The sequence below is a fragment of the Alosa sapidissima genome, chromosome 18 (genome assembly GCF_018492685.1).
Source record: "Alosa sapidissima isolate fAloSap1 chromosome 18, fAloSap1.pri, whole genome shotgun sequence".
NCBI classification, from domain to species: Eukaryota; Metazoa; Chordata; class Actinopteri; order Clupeiformes; family Clupeidae; genus Alosa; species Alosa sapidissima.
Genome location: NC_055974.1, coordinates 13497244 through 13518578, shown reverse-complemented (window position 1 = coordinate 13518578; position 21335 = coordinate 13497244). Strand labels below are relative to the sequence as shown.

Below are 21335 nucleotides of genomic sequence, written 5' to 3'. Positions count from 1 at the left end.
GTGCAGGTGTGAGCAAAAGTAAGGAGGTTATAGGAGGGGGGAAAAAAGTGACAGTTGCCCTTCTAACACATTTCGGTCTGGCATCCGAGAACAAACAGCAGGAGTTTTACAGCCTGTACCCTGAACGCGTATTTTTCCTTCAGAAAGGCTACAGCCGAGCTAAAAAGCATATGAAACCTTTTTACTCGGCCCACATGGCACGGCACTAGTCAGGGACACAAAGGATGCATCAGCCGGAGGACAACCAGGCTTTAAACAACGGATGGGATTTATTAGGCCTGGGTGAGCAGTCTTGTAGAAACAGCCCCATTGCCAGGCCAGCTCTGATCTCATTAAGGGAGAGCTCAGGAAGGTTTCATCCATCCAGCTAGATAGTCTGACAAAAGCACCTTGGCTATATTTGCGACGAGCAGATCATGGGCTTATGGATGAACGTGCTGAACACATCGTAGGCAGAGACACACTGAAGAGATGTGACCAAACTAGACCAGAAAGATGCACTATTACAAATGGAAGTGATTGTCATTATACATTGGTTTCCAAGAGTGTTGAGTGTACCTATTGTGAATGTGGATAATAACAGTGTGTGATTTTTGCATGCTGTTAAAAGTTGCAATTGGTGAATGAACTCTTTTTGAAAGGAGGATAAACTCTATTTCTAAACTGTGTTTACTTTTGTTAAGCCTCCTCTACAGCCCTGATTATACATATAGTTATGAGCTGTGACAATTTGGCTAGATGGATAGAGCATGATTGTACTGTAGAGAAGACATTGTAAAGACAATAACATGGCACACATATTTCAAAAGCTGGAAGAGGCTTCAAAACAATATGGTAAAATGTTGCACTATTAAAGACTTTGTAAATGGTGGTTTTCTAACAAATATCACATGATGCCAAATATGTGTTGTATGGATTTATAATAAAGATCATATTCTTTCTTATTTTCATATGAATAATTCATTGCATTTAAGGAATGGGCCAAGGGCCACTTGAAGCTTGACAGTTGAAGGACAGCTGACAGAGAAAAGAATTTGACTTCCTCTGAGTTGCTGCCATCTTAAGCTGTAACATGTTCCCTTCTCGTAAAGCAGTTATTGTTAAACCGTTTTTCTGATATTTAAGAAGCACAAGTCTGCCTCTAATTTCACTGGGCCCAAAACGTGACGAAGATCTGGAAAATGGAACCATATGGATGTGGTCCCTTGACTCAGTTCAGATGAAGGGGTATACATAAGTGGAGTGATCTCCTCAAAGAGGTTTATTGTTTCGGAAATGTGTTTAGAATCACAAGCAAAACTGCATATTTCTCCTGAACTGCCACTAATTGAAAACAGCTAAAAATTTGATGTGAAACAGTATCTTAAGCATTATATTAAGTACCATTAATGTATTGATGACTCATTCTAGATAAGCTGTCTAGCATTGATGCTTTTGGGAGTGTCAATATGTGCTGTTCTGTTTCTCATGCAGCATTTTTGATAGGAGGTTAGAAGCTGCAGCAAGGGGGCCCTTTAACAAGTTAACAAGTTCAGATGTAGGAACCTCTCAAAAGTAACAGCTGTTGATGATAAGCTCTGGCCATCTTATCTGCAATACAATGCATATGCCATCCCTTGTCAGACAGCAAGTAACAAAAAATGAACTTCTCTTTCCTTCAAGCACATAACAAAAATGAAATTCCCTGTGGGGATGTTTCAAAACACAGATGCTTTCTAAAAGGTAACCTCAACCATCCACACGCAACACACACACCACACACAAACACACACACACAAAAACGTACACACACTTCTGCATGCTGTCAATCAGGAACATTTTGTTCAGAGCTCTGCTGAAAACCACATCATGTGGCTGAACCGTAAAGGGCTTCCTGTTTTACATCCATCAATATCTGTACAAACGCTGTCTTTGATGTAAGGCTTTGATACCATATTTTCATATGTCTTGTGGTCTTGGTTTGATGTATGACTACCAAACCAAATCGAATTTAATCATATTCATTCTTTGGGAATTATGTTTATTTGACTACTACCACAACTGTCTAGTTACATTCACAGCTAAACTCATTTTATACACTCTATACCTCAGGCTCATCTTTATACACTCTATACCTAAAGGTTCATCTTTATACACCCTATACCTGAGGCTCTTGGACCTGTGCCCTCCCCCCCATAACTTTTTCTTTTTCTTTCTTTGACATGTAAAATACAAAGTCTACAAATAACAAATAAACTCATGCAGCACTCATTGGTACCAGATTCTCAGTTGTGTTGTTATTGTTCTCCTTCAATATGAACACACCCCAATACTCACTCAATATGAACACACCCCAATACTCCAGTTACACCTCAGGACTCCTATACAGTATTTTTTGTTACTTTGAAATGTTGGATATTCCCAGGTTCGATGGTGTTTTAAGCCCTCACCGTCGACTTCAAGGCACCTAACTCTAACTCTTGCCTAACCCTAGTGCCTTCCATGCAACGCTGCCTGGAAGATGACGTTGGGGGCTTAAAACACCATAAAACTATTCCCAGTCTGGTCACTGACTCTGGTTGGTCTGCTAGGTGATCCAGAAAGCAATAAGGCATCAATCCTCATATGACATGCCCTCTCATTACCCTGACACATGTGAAAGTTTGTGCAGGCTGCAACTATTTCCTTTGGTCTTCTCTGTAAAGAGAACTTAATCAGAAGTCAGTGTAAAAATATAAGCAATCTATAAGAGACTCTACACTGTATTTTAAAGTCCCATCTGAGAGAGGGAAATCCACGTCCATGTTAAAATGTGGAGTAGCCTATACTCTTTATTTTCAATACCACAACAATTCTTCACAATACCAGTGGCTAAAAAAACTGTAGGCTATCTGTGGTTGCACAGTTGCACCTGCAACTGTACACTCAATGCCCACCTATAGATGTTAAAAGTTTATCTTCCCTCTATTATCAATTTTGATACAATTATTTGATACAATTGTAATGCTCCTCTTTGAAGTAGGATATGGTCTGTTCTCATAACACTTGCTTTTGTCAGAGCGTATAAGTGCAGACACATATGGATAGTGTGTTAGATATGATCTAGTATCCTCCCCATTAACTACCACGCATAGAAATGTTCCCGCTCCCGTTGACAGCAGAGAAAGCCCCATACCAAGAATTCAAACAAAGGTTTAAACCAAATAACTAAAATCCATGAAGGATAAGGTTACACCACGCAGTTTTCAGTTTAAATATTAATATGATCAAGAATATATCTGGTAAATATTTTGGCACAATATTTAATGTGAAATCGTAAATGTGGATAGGCCTATGATGAATATTATGCAATGTCTTTGCGCGCGCTGTTCAGTTGGCCACTGCTGCACCACGGGGGCGTGCGTCACAGCTTGTAGTGAGAGCGACGGTACGCAATACTACCTTAACAGTGGAATTCAAAATACAGACATTTTGAACGATTGTGAACTTGGGCAGAGTTATTGACTTCAGCGGCAAAAAGGTATGTACAAAAACTCTTTCAGACATTGATTTTGGGCACAAGTCTATGCATATAATTTTTGTAAACTTGCGTTCGTCGAATGAGAACAGCGTAATGGCGCGCTGCAAGAGAGAGATCTGCATCACCAATATATGGGATTAGAGTTTGTTTACTAATCCATTCGCTCCATGCTCTGAAGTTCACCGGGTTTACTGCTTCTAAATATAAAAGAGGAAGACGTGACAGTGTGAACGGCATTGCTGTGAATAAAAACAGACTATTATATTTGTACTTTTTGTATATGTTACTCGAGACTGGAGTGTGCTATTATCCGGAAATATCTGCCAATTAATTTATTAGGACCCTAGCCCTTTACCTCTACATAGAGGTAGCAAGCCCTACATACCTTTCCAATTTTGTGTATACCGGTAATGTATAAAAAATTATTTTGTGCTTAAGGAAACGACTGGGTGGCATTGTCCACTAAAGAAAACAAAGTAGCAAGTACAACAATGATTTCAGGGTGTTGCAAACTGCAATGGGCTATCGATCTGAAACTTTTATGTTCACATGAATGTAGGTCGTAGCTTGTCTATATGCTGATGCATGCTGGAAATAAAATTCTAATGTGTAGTGCGTCTATGGCATTTTAATGTTTTGATTGGTGTCTGTAGTTGTCGCTGACTGGATTCCCTCTTGCAGCGTGGCGTTGTGGAGGGATCACTCCCACCTTTGTTCAGAGAATGGCTGCCTCACTCCACTCAGAGGGATTGCCCTGGTTTTGTCCAAGCCTAGAGCCATTTAAACATTCCATTCTGTTTTTCTGATCTGAAGTCAAATGTTGAGTGTATTGTTTAATTTTGGACATTACGAGTAGGCTAAGCGATGTGCTGTGCTGATGTCTGTGTGGAAGCAGTTTTATCTAAGAGGGCTTAGAATGCAATGAAGAGAAAATGTCCTGTTTTTGCAGAGATTGTAGCGCTAAAAACCGTGTGAATAGGCTCGACCAAACGCTGTCAGTCACGCAGTTCGGTCTTAACTTGGGGGTTTGTCACAGGTACCCGTGATATGCCAATGTGAATCGTTCTTCCTCTGAACATGTTTAACCACACGCATGGCCACGCAAAGTCATATACATGCGTTTACTTAAATTATTCTAGCGATAAGTCTTTCTGAATCCTTATTTTGTTGTCAGTGGATTGTGCTGCTGTCAAGGATGACTCTGTGAAACGTTGCAGCTCGAACTTTATTGCCATAGAGATTTATTTGGTGTTGAACATTGTGTACTTTGTGCGAGCAGTGCATTTGGGCATTGTAGTAGACGTTAAAAGAATGCATGTGGACTATGTTCTTGACAATGAGGACGCTTAATTAATCGACGCTCTTATTCCTTTTGTAGGCGAGTCGCTATGTTTTGCAAAAATGAAAAGAATGAAGATTATTAAATGCAACTTTATTAATTACGGTGTAAACTTCATGAAGTTCTTGGTCCCAAAGTGCTATGGAACATTGTGTACTCTTATGGCGCAGCATGTTGAGTGCTAATTAAAATTAGAGAATCCATGTGTTAAGTGTTGTGTTTACATTTTTAATTAAGTTTAGTTAGCTATCTACCTTATTGCGGCAGTTGTTGCGCCTAAAATCCTTGCAGGAAAAAGAAGTGCAATAAGTTGCTTGCTGCTGATTGCTGCGCAAACTTCATGGAGTTCATAACAATCCTCGAAGTGCATAATCAGCAAAAAATAAATAAATAAATAATCCATACCACAATGTCTACTGAGGATTTAAAGTCTTCCCCACTATAGGCTACGTACGCACTTATTCAAGTTGCATTATCTAGTAGGCTAGGTAGTAGTCAGAGGTTTTTCATAATTTGTGAAAATGAGGCGAACTAGAGTCTCCCGCCCAGTGTTAGTTGAGAATCCTGGTTTACCCAGTACGGTGTCCATGTATTTGCTGCGTAATTGTGCACAGCGCTCTGGTATTCAGCCCGCCATGCCCTGAGGGGGGGTGCAGAGAGAGAGGAGTGGTGTTCAGCTGGTTTTCAGCGAGTGCTAGATGAACACACACAAACAACCATACACTCCCCCTTCTCTCTCTTCCTCCACTCAAACACAAAGTAGCCTTTCTGCTTGAGTGGTTCCTCCCTCTGACAGCAGAAGCATTGACGGAAAAAGTGCTAATTGTTTAAGTTATGATCTGGCTCATAAAAACGCAAACCACCGGTGTCAGGACACACGACCATGTTTGACTCAATGCCTCTTCAGAGCGTGCATGACTGAAGTATGAATTCACTTTCAACAAAGAATGGGGGTAAAGGAGCACTTCAGAGGTGCTCTTTGGATGAGAAACTAAATGCCAAGAATCAAGGCACTCTCTATTGAAAAAGTTAAAGAGCCTTTATTATCATGGCTTAGTCAAGTTAACCTTCTAAAATAACTCCAAGTTAACTCTCCCAGAAGAAGGCATGTAGCCGAAACGCGTTGGAGTTTTTTAGAAGGTTAACTTGACCAAGCCATGAATTCACTTTATTGGACCTCTCTCACCCTGTTACTGGACTCTCTCCATTGTATGAATTTCTGCGAGAACGTAATGTTTATATTTCCCCCCAAACACTACCACTGGTCTCAGGAATATAAACTTAGGTTCTTGTCGCAGCATTAGGCTACTTGGATCTAACCCTAGGAACAAAAGCCATGTTTGTTTGTGTGGTGTGCTCAGAGACTCTGGCTGTCAGAGTAATTTATATATGGCCCCTCCCAGGTCTATACATTCTCTGGGCAGGAATGCTTTAACCCTATACTTCCTGTGCTGCCTTATAGGGGCTGTGACTCTTGTAACGTATAGCAAGCAGTTGTGCTGAGTGACTTGAAAGAATGCCAGTCTGTATACATTGCAGGGGGTGGGGCAAAGGGTGGGTTCCTGGCTCTTAAGACTATTCATGTATGATATGTATGGTTATCTGCTGGCTTTTAATGCAGTTGGTGACCCACTAAAGTGTTTTGGAAATATTTCTTCACTGGTTTTGCATTATATTTCATTTGCATATAGAACACAAGAGTGAGAGGTCAGTTGAAGGCATTTTGTGATTTGGTGTCTATGGTGAATTCTATCTCTTTATGTGCTTTGCTTAAATGGAAGTATGTGACAAGATCAATAAGCATTCAATACATGTGACATGTTACTGTGAATCCGTTTGCCTTACATAGTCTTCCTCAAACATTAAAGATTCACTCATTGGTAAGCTTGTAGTTGTGTTCACCCATTATGTTTTGAGTCAGATGAGTCTTTTGAGTCAGATAAAGTGTTCTGAGAATTTGTATGTGTGTTCTCCCCATGAATTATTAAACAAATGTGTAATGAGTTGATTAAGAAGAAAGCAAAAACAGTCTGAGCTTCGAATTATAGAAATGATAGATCATTATAGTTCATAGACATTAGGAAGAAAATATTGATCGTTATAGACATTAGGGATGAGCACATTTGAAATAGCTGGCAGAGAAGCTCTATGGCCGCAAAATAAGGAAATCCTCCCTATGGAGGCACACATGTCAGGCTGGAACTGTCCTGTGTCTGAGCCGTGAGAAACACACAAGTGAGAATTATTGTGCATGGGGGAGACACTTATGAAGTTTCTGCGGTTTTTGCTGAGACTGTGGTTGCGTTGGCACTCCTCCAGTAGAAACCCCAAAACGCTGGGCTGGGCACCAGATGGGGCTCTATGCGGTTCATCTCCCTTATTGTTTTCCTGATAAGCTCTGCCTTCACTCAGTATGCTCATGTCATGATAGCAGGCCGTAAAAGCATCTAGTATATCACACCTACTTCACTTGAGGTGGTGAGCGTTTCAAACAGCAACACTCAGGTGGTATAAAATTGTTGTATGTAGGCACAAACACTTCCTTCGCAGTTCTGTTTATATGGATTCAGTCTGTGATCTGTGGAGCAAGTGCTGGCATGACATTTTCTGACCCTTAGCTGAAGCACATAAACACATGGCACTGTTATAGCCCATATGCGGCATATCTTTAAATCATTAGACGACAAGGGGTAATGATACTCTCCAAGCCAAACAGCCCACTGGAGACTGCCCCTCGGTTGCTGTAGTTTGTGTTTGTGTTATTCTGTCTTTATAATTCTTCCTTTGCCATTCATTGTCATTCATTTGTATTTGTTGTACTACTATAATTCATTTAAGAAATCAATGCAGTCTACCCCTCTCAAACACTGATTAGGATGTGACTTTATAATCCCTTTAACTTTATCAACTCAAGCAAGTCTATCAATCCTGTCTAGTCAAGAAACAGTTGAAAAAGAGATTCATGTGGCATCAAGAGGAAACCCACCTACTCCTGCGTTGGTTTAGTGTCAGAACTGCCAGTGACCCTGTTCCGTGCATCCTGGATTTATTTTTAGATTAAAGGTATTTGCTATGAGATGTCTTGTTGGGAAATGTGTGACAGACATTTTGTTTTCTGTTCTTGTTTGTAGGGATGGCGTTCCCTGTGGATATCCTCACCACAGTGGACTATGAATCCCTGGAGCAGAGTTCCAAAGACTATATGGCAAAACTGCTCTACCGGAACTCTGAGCCACCTGAATACCTCAACTTGTCCAATTCCAAAAAGGTACATACTTACTGAAGTGCACGTGATAGTCAGTTATTAGAGTTCAGAAGGAATGCGGCATTAACATGTGGTGAAACCAACAAACAAACAACTAATTTACGTACAATTACCACAAGAAGTTATTTTAAACCCTGTTCATTCATTTTTTAATTGGGTAGGTTGAAATAGGCCTCTGCAATGTAAGCTTCGTTCCTCTCCATGGGACAGATGTCAAACACAAGATCCTTGCCCTGTTTACACTTGAAGATCCATTCACAGGTAAAACATGATGAATGAAATGAAAAATATTGTGATTTCATTGTTACAACAAAGTGTGGTAATCCAACTACTATGTGTTGCACCCAAGACACTCTTGACTGCATCAGATGTTGACATAGGATGCTTAGAGTACATGTGCATTCTCCTGTTCACCCCATCTTATCCTCTCTCTCCTCCTGTTGTGCTCCCAGCTGTTGGCCTGTACCTGCAGGGACAGTGGTGGCCCGTGGAGGATGTCCTTAAAACATCAGATTCTTCGCGGGAAGGGATTCTTAAGGTACTCAGCAAGTTTTGGGGCTGCTTTAAATCATTTACTGCCACAGATAGTTTGCATTCCAGCAATACATTGTGTAATTTTATTTGCTTGCCAGAATTATAATTATTATATTGTTGCCTGCAGTATATGGTCACTGGGTACGTTTTGAGAGCCATCATGATGAAGACTTGATGATTTATATAATAGTAGGTATATAATATAGGTAGTCCTTGGCTACTTAGACTACTGATAATTTAATTTCATAGTACCTGCAATAAAATGTGTTTGTGTATTTATTCAAATTAATTATTAAGAATCAGAATAAGTTTGGATTGTTGGTGGGAAGTAGCAAGGCAATCTCTATAAACAATGTTGAAATGTTGAAACATTTCCCTTCTCTGACTTGACCTCTGTTTATCATTCAAGAGTGAAAAAAAAATACTCAATTAACGTTTAACCTATGAACTTTTCAACTCATAAGTTTAGTTCATTGCATTGTTAACCTGCTAATTTACATAAAGATGATTTCTGATTAACCTATTCTTACTTTCTTATTTTTTCTTACTCGCTTTGGATTTTCAGGTCTGGGATATTCTGAGAATGTCAATTAAGAAACAATATAGTCAGATAATAACATGATAGAAAGTACCCTTCTTACCCTCTTCACTGTAAGACTGTGGTGAATTCATAGGCAAATATATTAATGAAATATATCTCCAAATTCCACAGTGACACAGCAACATTGCAAATTGTTTCCAGCTCTCTTGCAAATATGTTATCTGGAAATATATATATTTTTTGTATTTTATTTGTCTGCCATTCGACTTTTAGGTGGGAAGTGTCGGGGAGAGAGTGGTCCTCTATGTTCTCAACCGTATTGTCTATAGAGCAAAGGAGATGAGCAAAGATGAAGTGCCGTTTCTCTGTCACAGTGAAAATGACTTTGCCAAAATCATTTGGAAGAATGGAGAAGCCATCGGTTTTTACTCAGTGAAGCCAGAGGGTATTTCATTATCTCTTTCATGTTTAAAATGTCCTCGGATACTGTACTTACAGTCCTGTGCATTTGGGATCATTCTCTTCCATATGTTTATTCCATAGGCAGTTTATGTAGCAGCTTCCTGACACAACGTTATCAGCTTCCTGTCTTGGATTCTATGTTTGTCCGAAAATGTCATCGTAGTAATGGACATGGACTTCAGATACTGGAAGACTTTGTGGACTCTTTTAAGAATGATTGTTTAGGTTTGAAATACCCTCTTTCAGCCACCATGTATAAAGGTAAAGATACATTACAATGTTGGGAATGTGCTATGAATAATTTAAATAATAAATATTTAAATGTCTTAAAACATTAAAAACTCCATTTTGTCTTACGTATTCATATTTCCTTTTCCAGTTTGTGGCAAATATCTTAGCACTTATCCAGCAGACACGGGTCTGTTGTGGGAAGTTGAGGGTGTCGGAGGCCCCTTCCAAAGGACCCAGATTGCCAGTAAGATTCTGGATATGGGCATTAAGTGCCGGGAGTCTGTCGGCCTTGATGTGTCCATGGTGGACGTGCTGACCAAGGTGCAGGAGACTGTTGAGTACACCGTAGAAGTTGTGGTAGGTTTTTCTAATTTTCACATCTTTTTCATAAAAGCCTTCACTTTAAGGAATTGTGTGTGGTCTTACTATATCCAATGTCTGTGTTGCTCATAGGAAAAAGTTGTGCAGATGGACACACACGTTCACATAATCAAAGGTACATTTTCAAGTCTTCGAGTCAAATCTTTGGTGCATTTAAAAATTTCACAAATGTTTGGTGTGATTTCATGAAGATTTAACAACACCTCCATGAATTCATTTGAAATTTTCCAGAGGTTGAAGACACGCCTGTGATTTCACGCAGCAAGAGCAGCCAGCTGAGGCGCAAGAGGCTGAGAGAGGAGAACAGTGAGGTGGTGGATGAGAGCCTCGCAGAGAAAGTCAAAAGGTATGCCATAATTACCCCACAATAGGGACTGTTATTAGCCATTTCCTCATCAAAACAAAGCAATGAGTATCTTTTCATCATTTTATTATGTGCATAGGGTGGAAAAAATTGAAGCTGGTAATGAAACACCTGTGGAGGAGACAGTGAATGAGGAACAGAAGGAAGATATGGAGGCAGGAGATGTGATGTCCACAGTGATTGAGAAAAAACTTGATCTGGATGAGTCTGATGTCAATGAGCTGACACAGGTACAAAAATTATTTCGATCCTTTCAGTTCTCCTTTTTACACCATGTAAACACATTGTATGACATACACTTTGGAGATTTAACATCTGGAGCCACTTGCTTATATACATGAAGTATCCTTTATCATTAGCTTAGACATGATTAGCAGCATAAACTCTAGATAAGGTTTTTAGAGCTGTAAATCTACAGGAAGTGTTTTTGCCCTAGAAACACTAGGGCATGTAAGTGTATTGTGCAAGCTATACATTGCAAAAGGAAAAGGATATGCAGTGCAATGCTGTCAAAAAAAAAAAAAAAAAAATCAAGGGACCGGATTTTATTTGTGTAAATCTTATTTACACAAACAATCAAAGTGTCAATTGCTTTATCTATGGTTTTGCCAATGTTTTCACAGGCATTAGATGTAACCGCCACAGTGATTGATAAAGATGGACATGAGGACATTGACACTCCGATGGAAACCACAGAACAACTGAGGGACTCAGAACAGGTCTCTACTGTAGACACTGTAAAACCTGCTTTGGAAATTGCTGTTAGTGAGGAAGCGACACCTACAGGATTGAATGACCAGGAGGAAGATGCACACGAGGAAGAGTATAGTTCCCGTAAATCACCTATTGAGGAGGTGCAAAGGGAAGATGAGGGAGAGGAAAGCTCACAGGTAATTAGCACTCTTACAGCTGATGTGAGCGATGTGTCCCAGTTAACAGTGGTTGAAGATGTCAAAATGACATCAGAGGTAGATGATGAGGAGGACGTAATTTCTGACAAAAAATCTGAAACTTTTGAAAGTGCACAGGCTGAGAAGCACACAACAGAGGAAGTGCTGGGGTCTGTAGCAGAATCAGAGAGCATTCTCCAAACAGACACACACACTCAGGTCAGTAATGAGACAATAGAGAGTGGGGTAGAGACAGCTCCACAAAAAACACAAGATGACGCACAGTCAGATGGAGATGCTGAAGACAATACAGAGGAAAGCACAACCATCGAGAAGCGAGCACTGAGAAGGAGAGTTGTGGTAAGCACAGAAACTCCCAAACGCAAATCACAAAGAGGAAGAAAGAAAGCTGTGGAGGAGAGTACAGCAGCTCCATCAGATGAGAAAGCTGAACCAGTGGATGAGCAGATGGAGGAGGGGAAAGAAACTGCAGAGGAGACATCAGATGATGAAGCTCCACAAACATCTCAGAGAGTCCTCAGAGGCAGCACAAAAGCAGTGAAGGCCACACCCAAACGCAAATCCACCAGACGGAGTACCAGAAAGGCGGCCCAAACAGACAGCCAGCCAACAACTGAGGCAGAGGAAGAAGCTGATAAAGAGGACGAATGTCAACAAGCAAAAGCAGATGAAAATGCCGAGATTGAGTCTGAATTAGCAACCCTGGTTGAGGAAAAGAAGACTGTAGAAGTGGATATTGAACCCTCAGATGCCCAGGAAGTTGCAGAGGAAAACACTCCAGTTGATATGGCAGAGGCGGAGAGCCAGGCAACAGCAGATGAATCTGCTGAAGACAAAGAAGAAATCCAACTTGAGAAAGAGTTGGAACCTGAAAAGATTGTTGAGGAAGATGCAACATCAACAGAAATGCAAGAGACTTCAGACGACCATGATAATGTTGAAAATGAGGAAACAGCAGAGGCCAAGGAGGATGCAGAGCAAGAGGAGATGGAATTAGAAGTTCCTCCAAATGAAAAACCAAGAGAAATTGTTGAGGAAGATGAGGTACCAAAAGATGAGGAAAATACTGATTTAACAACATCTGTAGCTGATGAGAAAGGTGAAACGGGAGAAGAGAAGGCACCACAGACTGAGGAAGAACATGCAAATGAGGAGACAGAAAATGTGATGGAACAAATTGAAAAACAGGATGAAGATGTAGACACTGCAGATGCAGAGGTCTCTCAGGATGAAGTAGGAACAACCACACAAGAGTCGTCGGATCATGATATGGGAGCAGATGAAGCAGAGGAAAGCCCAACCACAGAGAAGAGAGTCCTGAGAGGGAGAGCTGTAGTCAGCACAGAGACTCCCAAACGCAAATCACAAAGAGGCAGAAAGAAGGCTGTGGAGGAGAGTACAGCAGCTTCATCAGATAAGAAAGCTGAACCAGTGGATGAGCAGATGGAGGAGGGGAAAGAAACTGCAGAGGAGACCTCTGATGATGAAGCTCTACAAACATCTCAGAGAGTCCTCAGAGGCAGAACAAAAGCAGTGAAGGCCACACCCAAACGCAAATCCACCAGACGGAGTACCAGAAAAGCGGCTCAAACAGACAGCCAGCCCACAACTGAGGCAGAGGAAGAAGGTAATAAAGATGACAATAGTCAACAAGCAAAAGCAGATGAAAATGCTGAGATCGAGTCTGAATCAGCAACCCTGGTTGAGGAAAAGGACACTGTAGAAGTGGATATCAAACCCTCAGGTGCCCAGGAAGGTGCAGAAGAAAACACTCCAGCTGATGAGGCAGAGGCGGAGAGTCAGGCAACAGCAGATGAATCTGCTGAAGACAAAGAAGAAATCCAACTTGAGAAAGAGTTGGACCCTGAAAAGATTGTTGCAGAAGATGCATCAGCAGAAATTGATGGGGAAAAAACAGAAATGCAAGAGAGTACAGAAGACCATGATAAAACTGAAAATGAGGAAACAACAGAGTCCAAGGACGATGCAGAGCAAGAAGAGATGGATTTAGAAGTTTCTCCAAATGAAAAACAAACAGAAAGTATAGATAAAGATGAGACACCAAAAGATGAAGAAAAAGCTAATGTAACAACATCAGAAGCTGATGATAAAGGTGACACAGAAGAAGATAAGACACCACAGATGGAAGAGGGCAAAGACACAAATGAGGAGACAGAAGTGACAGAGCAGACTGAAAAACAGGATGAAGATGTAGATACTGCAGATGCAGAGGTTTCTCAGGATGAAGTAGGAACAACCACACAAGAGTCATCAGATCATGATATGGGAGCAGATGAAGCAGAGAAAAGCCCAACCACGAAGAAGAGAGTCCTGAGAGGCAGAGCTGTAAGCACAGAGACTCCCAAACGCAAATCACAAAGAGGCAGAAAGAAGGCTGTGGAGAAGATCATAGTAGCTCCATCAGATGAGAAAGCTGAACCAGTGGATGAGCAGATGGAGGAGGGGAAAGAAACGGCAGAGGAGACATCAGATGATGAAGCTCCACAAACATCTCAGAGAGTCCTCAGAGGCAGAACAAAAGCAGTGAAGGCCACACCCAAACGCAAATCCACCAGACGGAGCACGAGAAAGGTGGCCCAATCAGACAGCCAGCCAACAACTGAGGCAGAGGAAGAAGCTGATAAAGAGGACTATAGTCAACAAGCAAAAGCAGATGAAAATGCTGAGATTGAGTCTGAATTGGAAACCCTGGTTGAGGAAAAGAACACTGTAGAAGTGGATATTGAACCCTCAGTTGCCCAGGAAGTTGCAGAGGAAAACACTCCAGTTGATATGGCAGAGGCGGAGAGCCAGGAGGCAGCAGATGAATCTACTGAAGACAAAGAAGAAAGTCAACATTCAAAAGAAGATGAGACTGTTGATACAGAGATGGAAACTGATAAGGCAATTGAGGGTGATTCTGTGGATGACAAAGAGATAGAACTTGCAGAAACACAGGAGGAAGACAAGCAAAAAACCACAGAGGAGGCAAAAGAAACAGAGGAGTGTGTAGAACAGGAAGCTGAGGAGACCGCTTCAGAAATTCCCCCAGTTGTTGCAGGGGACGAGGAGACACCAAAAGATGAGGCAAGTCCTGAATTGAAACCTGATGAAGATGCAGTCATAACAGAGGAACCCTCAGTTGCGGACAAGCAGACAGAAGTGATTGAAGAGGTGAAACTGCAAAAAGCCACTGTTGTCTTGGTTGATGTAAATAAGGCATCACCTGAACCTGAATTAGAGGTAGAAAGTGCAGACACAGCATCAGGAGTTGAGGAGAAAGTTGAAGCTGATGAAGGTGAGACACCACAGACTGAAGAGGACAAGGACACAACTGAAGACATGGATATCACGGTACCACAAACAGACAAACAGGGTGAAGATGCAGATGCAACAGATTCCAAGGTCTCTCAGGATGAAACGGAAACTCAAGAGTCATCAGATCATGATAAGGGAACAGATGAAGCAGAGGAAAGCCCAGCCATGGAGGCACGAGTCCTGAGAAGGAGAATGGTTGCCAGCACAGAACCTCCCAGACGCAAATCCCAAAAAGTCAGTAAGAAAGTTGTGGAAGAGCAGATGGAAGAGGAGAAACAGACCGCTGAGGAGACCTCAGATGATGAAGCTCCTGAGACATCTCAGAGAGTCCTCAGAGGCAGAACAAAAGCAGTGAAGGCCACACCCAAACGCAAATCCACCAGACGGAGCATGAGAAAGGTGTCCCAAACAGATGAGGAACCTGAGGAGGAGCATGATGAAATTCAACAATCAAAAGAAACAGAAGAGGAACCCCTACCATCAAAGGATCAAAGTGAGGACATTCCTGAAACAACAGATAATACAGAAATAAATGAACAAGACAAAGGAGAAGAGGAGGAACCTGCGAATGAGGAGGAGTCTCCTCAGGAAGATTTTGCTGAGCAAGAGGCCGAAGGGATGGCTTTGGAAATCTCATCAGATGAAAATGATGCAGGGGTTGTAGCAGATGAGGCACCAAAAGAAGAAGAAACAGTTGATGTGGCCCCTGTTGAAGATGTGGCCCCAGAAAATGATGACTCCTTAGTTACTGAACAGCAAATTGAAGAAGGTGCCACAGACACTGTTCCTGAGGGGACAGAGCAGGATGACATGGAAAAAGAGAGCAAAGTAGAAGAGGAGAAAATGGGAGAGGACAGTCAGAGCACTGAACAACTTAATGACATACCAGATAAAGACCTAGCAGTGGCTGAGGAAATGAAAATGACTATAGATGAGGTCACTACAGATCAACCCTCAGCTGGGAACAATCAGAAAGAGTATACAGAGGAGGTACAACTACAGAAAGCTACTGTTGTCTTAGTGGATGTGTCTAAAGTTTTACCTCAACCAGATTTAGTGACACAAGATACAGAGACACCAGGAACTGATGAAGTTGAAACTGGTGAAGAACAGATACCACAGACCGAAGAGGACAAGGACGCAAAGGAGGATAAACAAGATGAAAATGTAAAAGCAACAGATTCTCAGGTCTTTCAGGATGAAGTGGGAACAACCACACAGGAGTCATCAGATCATGATATGGGAGCAGATGAAGCAGAAGAAAGCCCAGGCATGAAGACAAGAGTCCTGAGAAGAAGAGCTGTTGCAAGCACAGAACCTCCCAGACGAAAATCCCAAAGAGTCAGTAAGAAAGTTGTGGAAGAACCAGCAGAAGAGCAGATGGAGGAGGAGAAACGGACCGCTGAGGAGACCTCAGATGATGAAGCTCCACAGACATCTCAGAGAGTCCTCAGAGGCAAAACCAAAGCAGTGAAGGCCACACCCAAACGCAAATCCACCAGACGGAGCACGAGAAAGGTGGCCCAATCAGACAGCCAGCCAACAACTGAGGCAGAGGAAGACGCTGATAAAGAGGACAATAGTCAACAGGCAGCAGATGAGGTGATGAAAGAGGAAAAATTGTTAAATGAAAAACAAGTAGAAACTGTTGTGGATGCCTCAGCTGCATTGGATCAGATTGCGGAGGATGTCACCAGCTCAGGTCAAGAAGGACTGGATGAGGATGGTGCTGAAAAACAGGATACAATGGAAGAAGATCAAGTGGTGGATGAGGAGAAAAACACTGAAAACACAGATGCCGCTGAACCCCTGGAAGACGCAGTGGATAAGGAAGTCATCTCAGCACATGAGGAAGACGCTTCTGTTGAGGAAAGTTCTCCAGAGGAGTCTGAGACCCTCAAATTGCAAAAAGCCACAGTCGTTTTGGTGGACCTTAAAGAAGGTTGTCCTCCATCAGACTTAGAAATGACAAATATTGAGATGACATCAGAGATTGAAAACACAGAGACTAAAGCAGATGATGTTGATCTGGAGGAACAAGAAATGCCAGCAGTTGAGCAGGCAGCAGCACCGGTTGAAGGTAGGGAGGGCCAGACTGAAGAAGACAAGGATGTTGCAGTGGATGAGGTTGAGATCTCAGACCCTGAAGGACGGAGTGAATTGGCACCGATTAGTTCAGATCCAGATGACACACCAACTCTAAGCAAGAAGCCAAGAGGAAGGCCAAAGAAGAGACGAAGAGCAGCTAAGTCATCAGGGCGAAGACAGTCAAAACGTGTTCGAAAACAAGAGGAGGAAGAACCAGAGGACGAAGAGGCAGAGGAGGACAATGATGTGGACATGACTAAAGATGCAAACGAGGCCACACCAGAGGAACCTGTATCTCAGGAAGTAGAAGAGGAAACCCCTGAGACAATCAGTGATTCCACAAAAGAGACAGACCAAACAGAGGAACCTGCAGATAACAATGAGAAGCTTGAACAAGAACAAAGCACTGCAGACAAAGAAGAGGTGGGCGATGTGGATGAAGAAAAAGTGGACGAAGAGGAACTTCCTCCAGTTGTGGTAACAACGCGTCTGAGGAGTAAAATAATAGTAGTTGAGTCCACTCCCTCAGGATTTAATGAAACTCCTGAGGATCAAGAGGAAACAGAAGCAACTCCAGCTGCAGAAGTCCAGCAGGAAGACAAAAAAGAAGAAATAGGGGATGAGGAAACCCCAGCAGAAGAGGAAAAAATGGATGCAGAGGCTAGCATGGGGAAAGAGGAAAGCATTAATGCTTCAACAGAGGTGGAGAATAAGATTGAGGAAGATGAGGGAGAGAAACAACAAGTTGAGGCTAACACATTAGAAAATACTGAGAGCGATGAAGTGAATATCAGTTTAGCCTTAGAACCCGAGGAGGAAGATCACTCAGGTGATAAAGCACCAGAGAGAAATGACAACACAAAGGAGGAGGAGGAGGATGTGCTGGTTTTGAGAGGAAAGTCAATTATCGAAACACCCAAACACCGCATAAAATTAATTCAGAAAGAGCAGAATGATCAGGAGGCAGGTGAGGAAGCACTAGAGAGAGAAGAAAGCTCAGAGGAGGAGGATGTGCTGGTTTTGAGAGGGAGGTCAGTTATCCAAACACCCGGCCGCAAAAGAGCCATGCAGAAAGACGAGAGTGATCAGGAGGTAGCCGAGACGCCAACCAACAAGAATATAAGGGATAGGACTGCTCAGGGAAAGAAGAGGACTAAGGTTGATGTTACACCTTTGCGACGGTCCTCGCGCAAAAAATAGAGCGCAAAAAATAGAGTGCAAAAAATCCTTTCTGGAACTAGAAGGGCACTCAAGTTTATGGGACCACATTATTGTACTAGAATTAGATGTGAAGATAAAAACAAACAAACAAATGCTCTATGGTAATGCTGATACAAAGGAGTTGATGTCTGTTTTGGGATTATATTTTTGTATCAAGTTACAAGATTTTTCAGTAATGTAGCAGAAACTAGATAAATGGTGTCCAGGAGAATAAGACGGAGCCAAAAATACCTGGCAGTTTTTACTTGGCTTTTTAGACTTTTTTTGATGGATTACAAATGACACATTGATATAATTTTTTTAACATGACAAATTAACACATTGAAATAAAATCATTTTATATAACATTTTCTACAATATGAAAAAAATAATTAAATAATGTGCAGTTGTGTTCTTCTCAACTGATTTGACCTTTTTTGTATTTTGTAAATTAATGCAACATAAAACTGAATGTATCAGTTGTAATCCTGTAAAAAGTGAAATTATTTTGTGTCCCCAAAGCACTGTCTGGGTGTCAAGAAATATCCAAATGAAGCAATTATTTTTGTCATCAAATTTCATTAGCATTCAAAATATGAAAAAAAAGGTTGTTACTATTGTTATTATTATTATCATCATAATTTCATATTTGCTAAAATATGTCTGCTTCGCTTCACTCCTAATCTGTAGGTCACTTGCTTTATCAGTTTTTACACCTAAAGATTCTGTTTAGAATAACTCACATTAGTTGGCCTTCAGATTGAGGTAGATGTTAAATTTACATTTTCAAAATAAATTTTAATTCACCAAGATTCTCAATTTCTTTGTAAATACACTTTTTTTTCAACTTAGGCCTGTGTCCTGTACCCGATTCTTATTCATTATCCAATATTTAAACATACATACAATAACATGTGAAATTACAACCGTCATCAATGTTAGCATCCTTGTACAGATTAATTGAATCATGTATGAGCACAACATTGCAATTCATATTCACATTCACATTAGAGGGCTTCCTTACTCATATTTGCAAAGTGTTTTTGAACAGTTATTGAAATTAATCAGGGTAATCAATCTGTGCAATAATGGGGTTGCTTTTTCGAGCTAATATATTTGGTCACCTAATTTGATTTAATTTTCTTGTCAATTTCGAGAAAAGGAACAAGACAGAAGCTAAAGATGCAACAATTCAGCAGCGGCATTGAGATTGAAATGAAACAAGTCCTGTTAGAATTTGGTGGTTTTCATGTTAACTGTGAAGTACTTGATAAATAACCATACTTCATGTAAACATGTACATCACAGGGTTAATAATGTGTTAAAAATATATAAAATACAAACCTTTGAGCTTTGCTGAGGGTAGAATGCTATGATTCAGTTAATTTGCAAAAGGATGTGCAAGCACATTTTTATGTATAGTATTTCATGTCTGTCGTTAATTGTTGCAAATCAGCAGTGTGTGACTACAACCAATTATTTTTGTTTTGTGATGTTCATATTAATGATGTATATTGTTTCCTTGAACTACCTGTTTTGTAGAAGTAGAATATGCTTTAGGTTATTCTTGACCTTTTTTACCACTTTGCCTACCTCTTTTCCTCTAGAAAAGTTTTTCTTAAAATGTTTGTCTGTCTCAGATATTGCTTACAGACTGTTACAGACTGATTATTTGTCAATGCAGTTAGTTAAGGGGATGATTGAGATTTCTTGATGATAGTGCGAGATCAATACCATCATATCATTAAGAGCATTACTGATGAGTCTGTCATCATTGCAGTGTGTAGACTCTCAACAAGTTTGTGTAACCAATCTATACAGATAGATCCACAATTGTGTTTCTCTCTCTCTCTCTCTTCGTCTCTCTCTCTCGCTCTCTCTCTCTTCGTCTCTCGCTCTCGCTCTCTCTCTCTCTCTCTCTCTCTCTCTCTCTCTCTCTCTCTCTCTCTCTCTCTCTCTCTCTCTCTCCACCCCCAAGTGCCATTTTGACATGAGAGAATATTAGCCATACTGTGACTACCACTGGAGCTCAGCAGTGACTCTACTGATTATTATTTGTTTTTCCTGTATTGAGCATATGTGCTAATTAATAAAGTTTTTTTTTCTCCTTGAGTAATGTGTTAGTCTGGTTCTTTTGTCTGTATAGACAGACTACCTCAAATTAACTCCTAGTTCAAAACACTGTTTTTCATTCATCTTATGCCCAGTGTCTGAAATAAAGAAATACAATTATTGCCACCCGTGTATTTAATACTTTGTAAGGCCTCCCTTTGCCAATTAAAGAGCTCATAGCCTTCTCTTATTACACCCTATAAAGTAGAACAATATAAAGCAAAGGATTTTCCTCTTTACAGAATCTCTTCAGCGTGCCCAGATTATATAGGTCAACAAGGGGGACCTAGTGACCTTCTCAAAGTATACTTAAACACAAACAAGGGGCTACATTAAGATTCTGGGGGAAAAGATCAGGCAGTTGAGAGACCTACCCCAATAGACGGCAATGGACCATTAAACCACACAGTGATCCAAAACATCAGCCAAACAAGGCAAGAAATGGTTAACAGAGAACAATATCAAGATTTTAGAGGGGCCCAGCCAGAGTCCAAACCTCAATCCCTCAAAAAAGTGATGGCAAATCGTTCCTGCTTCAAACCCTGGATTACTGCTGAAAAGGTGTGGTCTAGAATCATTGTGGAGACATGGAGAGGCTTGGTAGGTATTATAAGAACCATTCTGAGAGCTTTGAATGCAAAATAATATGTTTCCACTGATTATTTAAAAAGGGTATGAATTATTTTGGACATGACATTTTTCATAAAAATGTTAAAAAAGATTAAAAAAAAAACGCTTCTTTTTTATTCCATGTTTCTACCACATTGTCTTATAACCTTTATTTGCTTTCCACGTGTGCCTTGTCAGTCTTGTTAAGTGTTGTGTATTTAAACCCTATCTTGTGTGCTTTGCTTTGCTGGATTATTTTGTCTCTTGTCAGCTTCGTGCCATGTTCTTGTCAGTTATGCTATTGTCAGAGTTTATTGGTCTAAGAGTTTGTGTTCTAGTTTAGTTTTCTGAGAAGTTTATGTGTGAAAGAAGACGCATTAAGATCTTGTTTAAGTCCACTTCAGTTTCACTGAGTCTGCATTTGGATCCAATTTGCAACCCTGACCTGCTGGTCGTGACGGTAACCAGTTGCGCCACAGAC

At 40.9% G+C, this 21335-nt stretch overlaps 1 protein-coding gene across 2 annotated transcripts; it reads left to right on the top strand.

Annotated features, from left to right (window-relative positions):
• The first annotated feature begins 3370 nt into the window (after positions 1–3370).
• On the top strand, positions 3371–20245 carry LOC121689988 (microtubule-associated protein futsch-like). Of its 2 annotated transcripts, XM_042070256.1 has the most exons (12): positions 3371–3499; positions 7970–8106; positions 8265–8364; positions 8556–8641; positions 9452–9623; positions 9722–9901; positions 10020–10228; positions 10325–10367; positions 10484–10598; positions 10696–10846; positions 11240–14272; positions 14303–20245. In XM_042070256.1, the coding sequence occupies exons 2-12, from the start codon at positions 7972–7974 to the stop codon at positions 18131–18133; spliced, it is 8055 nt and encodes a 2684-aa protein (XP_041926190.1). In that variant the 5' UTR covers positions 3371–3499; positions 7970–7971; the 3' UTR covers positions 18134–20245. The 2 variants fall into 2 exon arrangements, with proteins under 2 accessions (XP_041926190.1, XP_041926189.1); XM_042070255.1 differs by having other exon boundaries at positions 11240–20245.
• Positions 20246–21335: the final 1090 nt, after the last annotated feature.

What these genes read in the sequence shown, in the direction of transcription:
- LOC121689988 (XM_042070255.1), top strand. Translation starts at nt 7,972, where the DNA reads ATGGCGTTCCCTGTGGATATCCTCACCACAGTGGACTATGAATCCCTG. An exon ending in CGCGGGAAGGGATTCTTAAG is followed by an intron (nt 8,642 to 9,451) that starts GTACTCAGCAAG and finishes TTCGACTTTTAG; the next exon opens with GTGGGAAGTGTCGGGGAGAG. An exon ending in TTACTCAGTGAAGCCAGAGG is followed by an intron (nt 9,624 to 9,721) that starts GTATTTCATTAT and finishes TTTATTCCATAG; the next exon opens with GCAGTTTATGTAGCAGCTTC.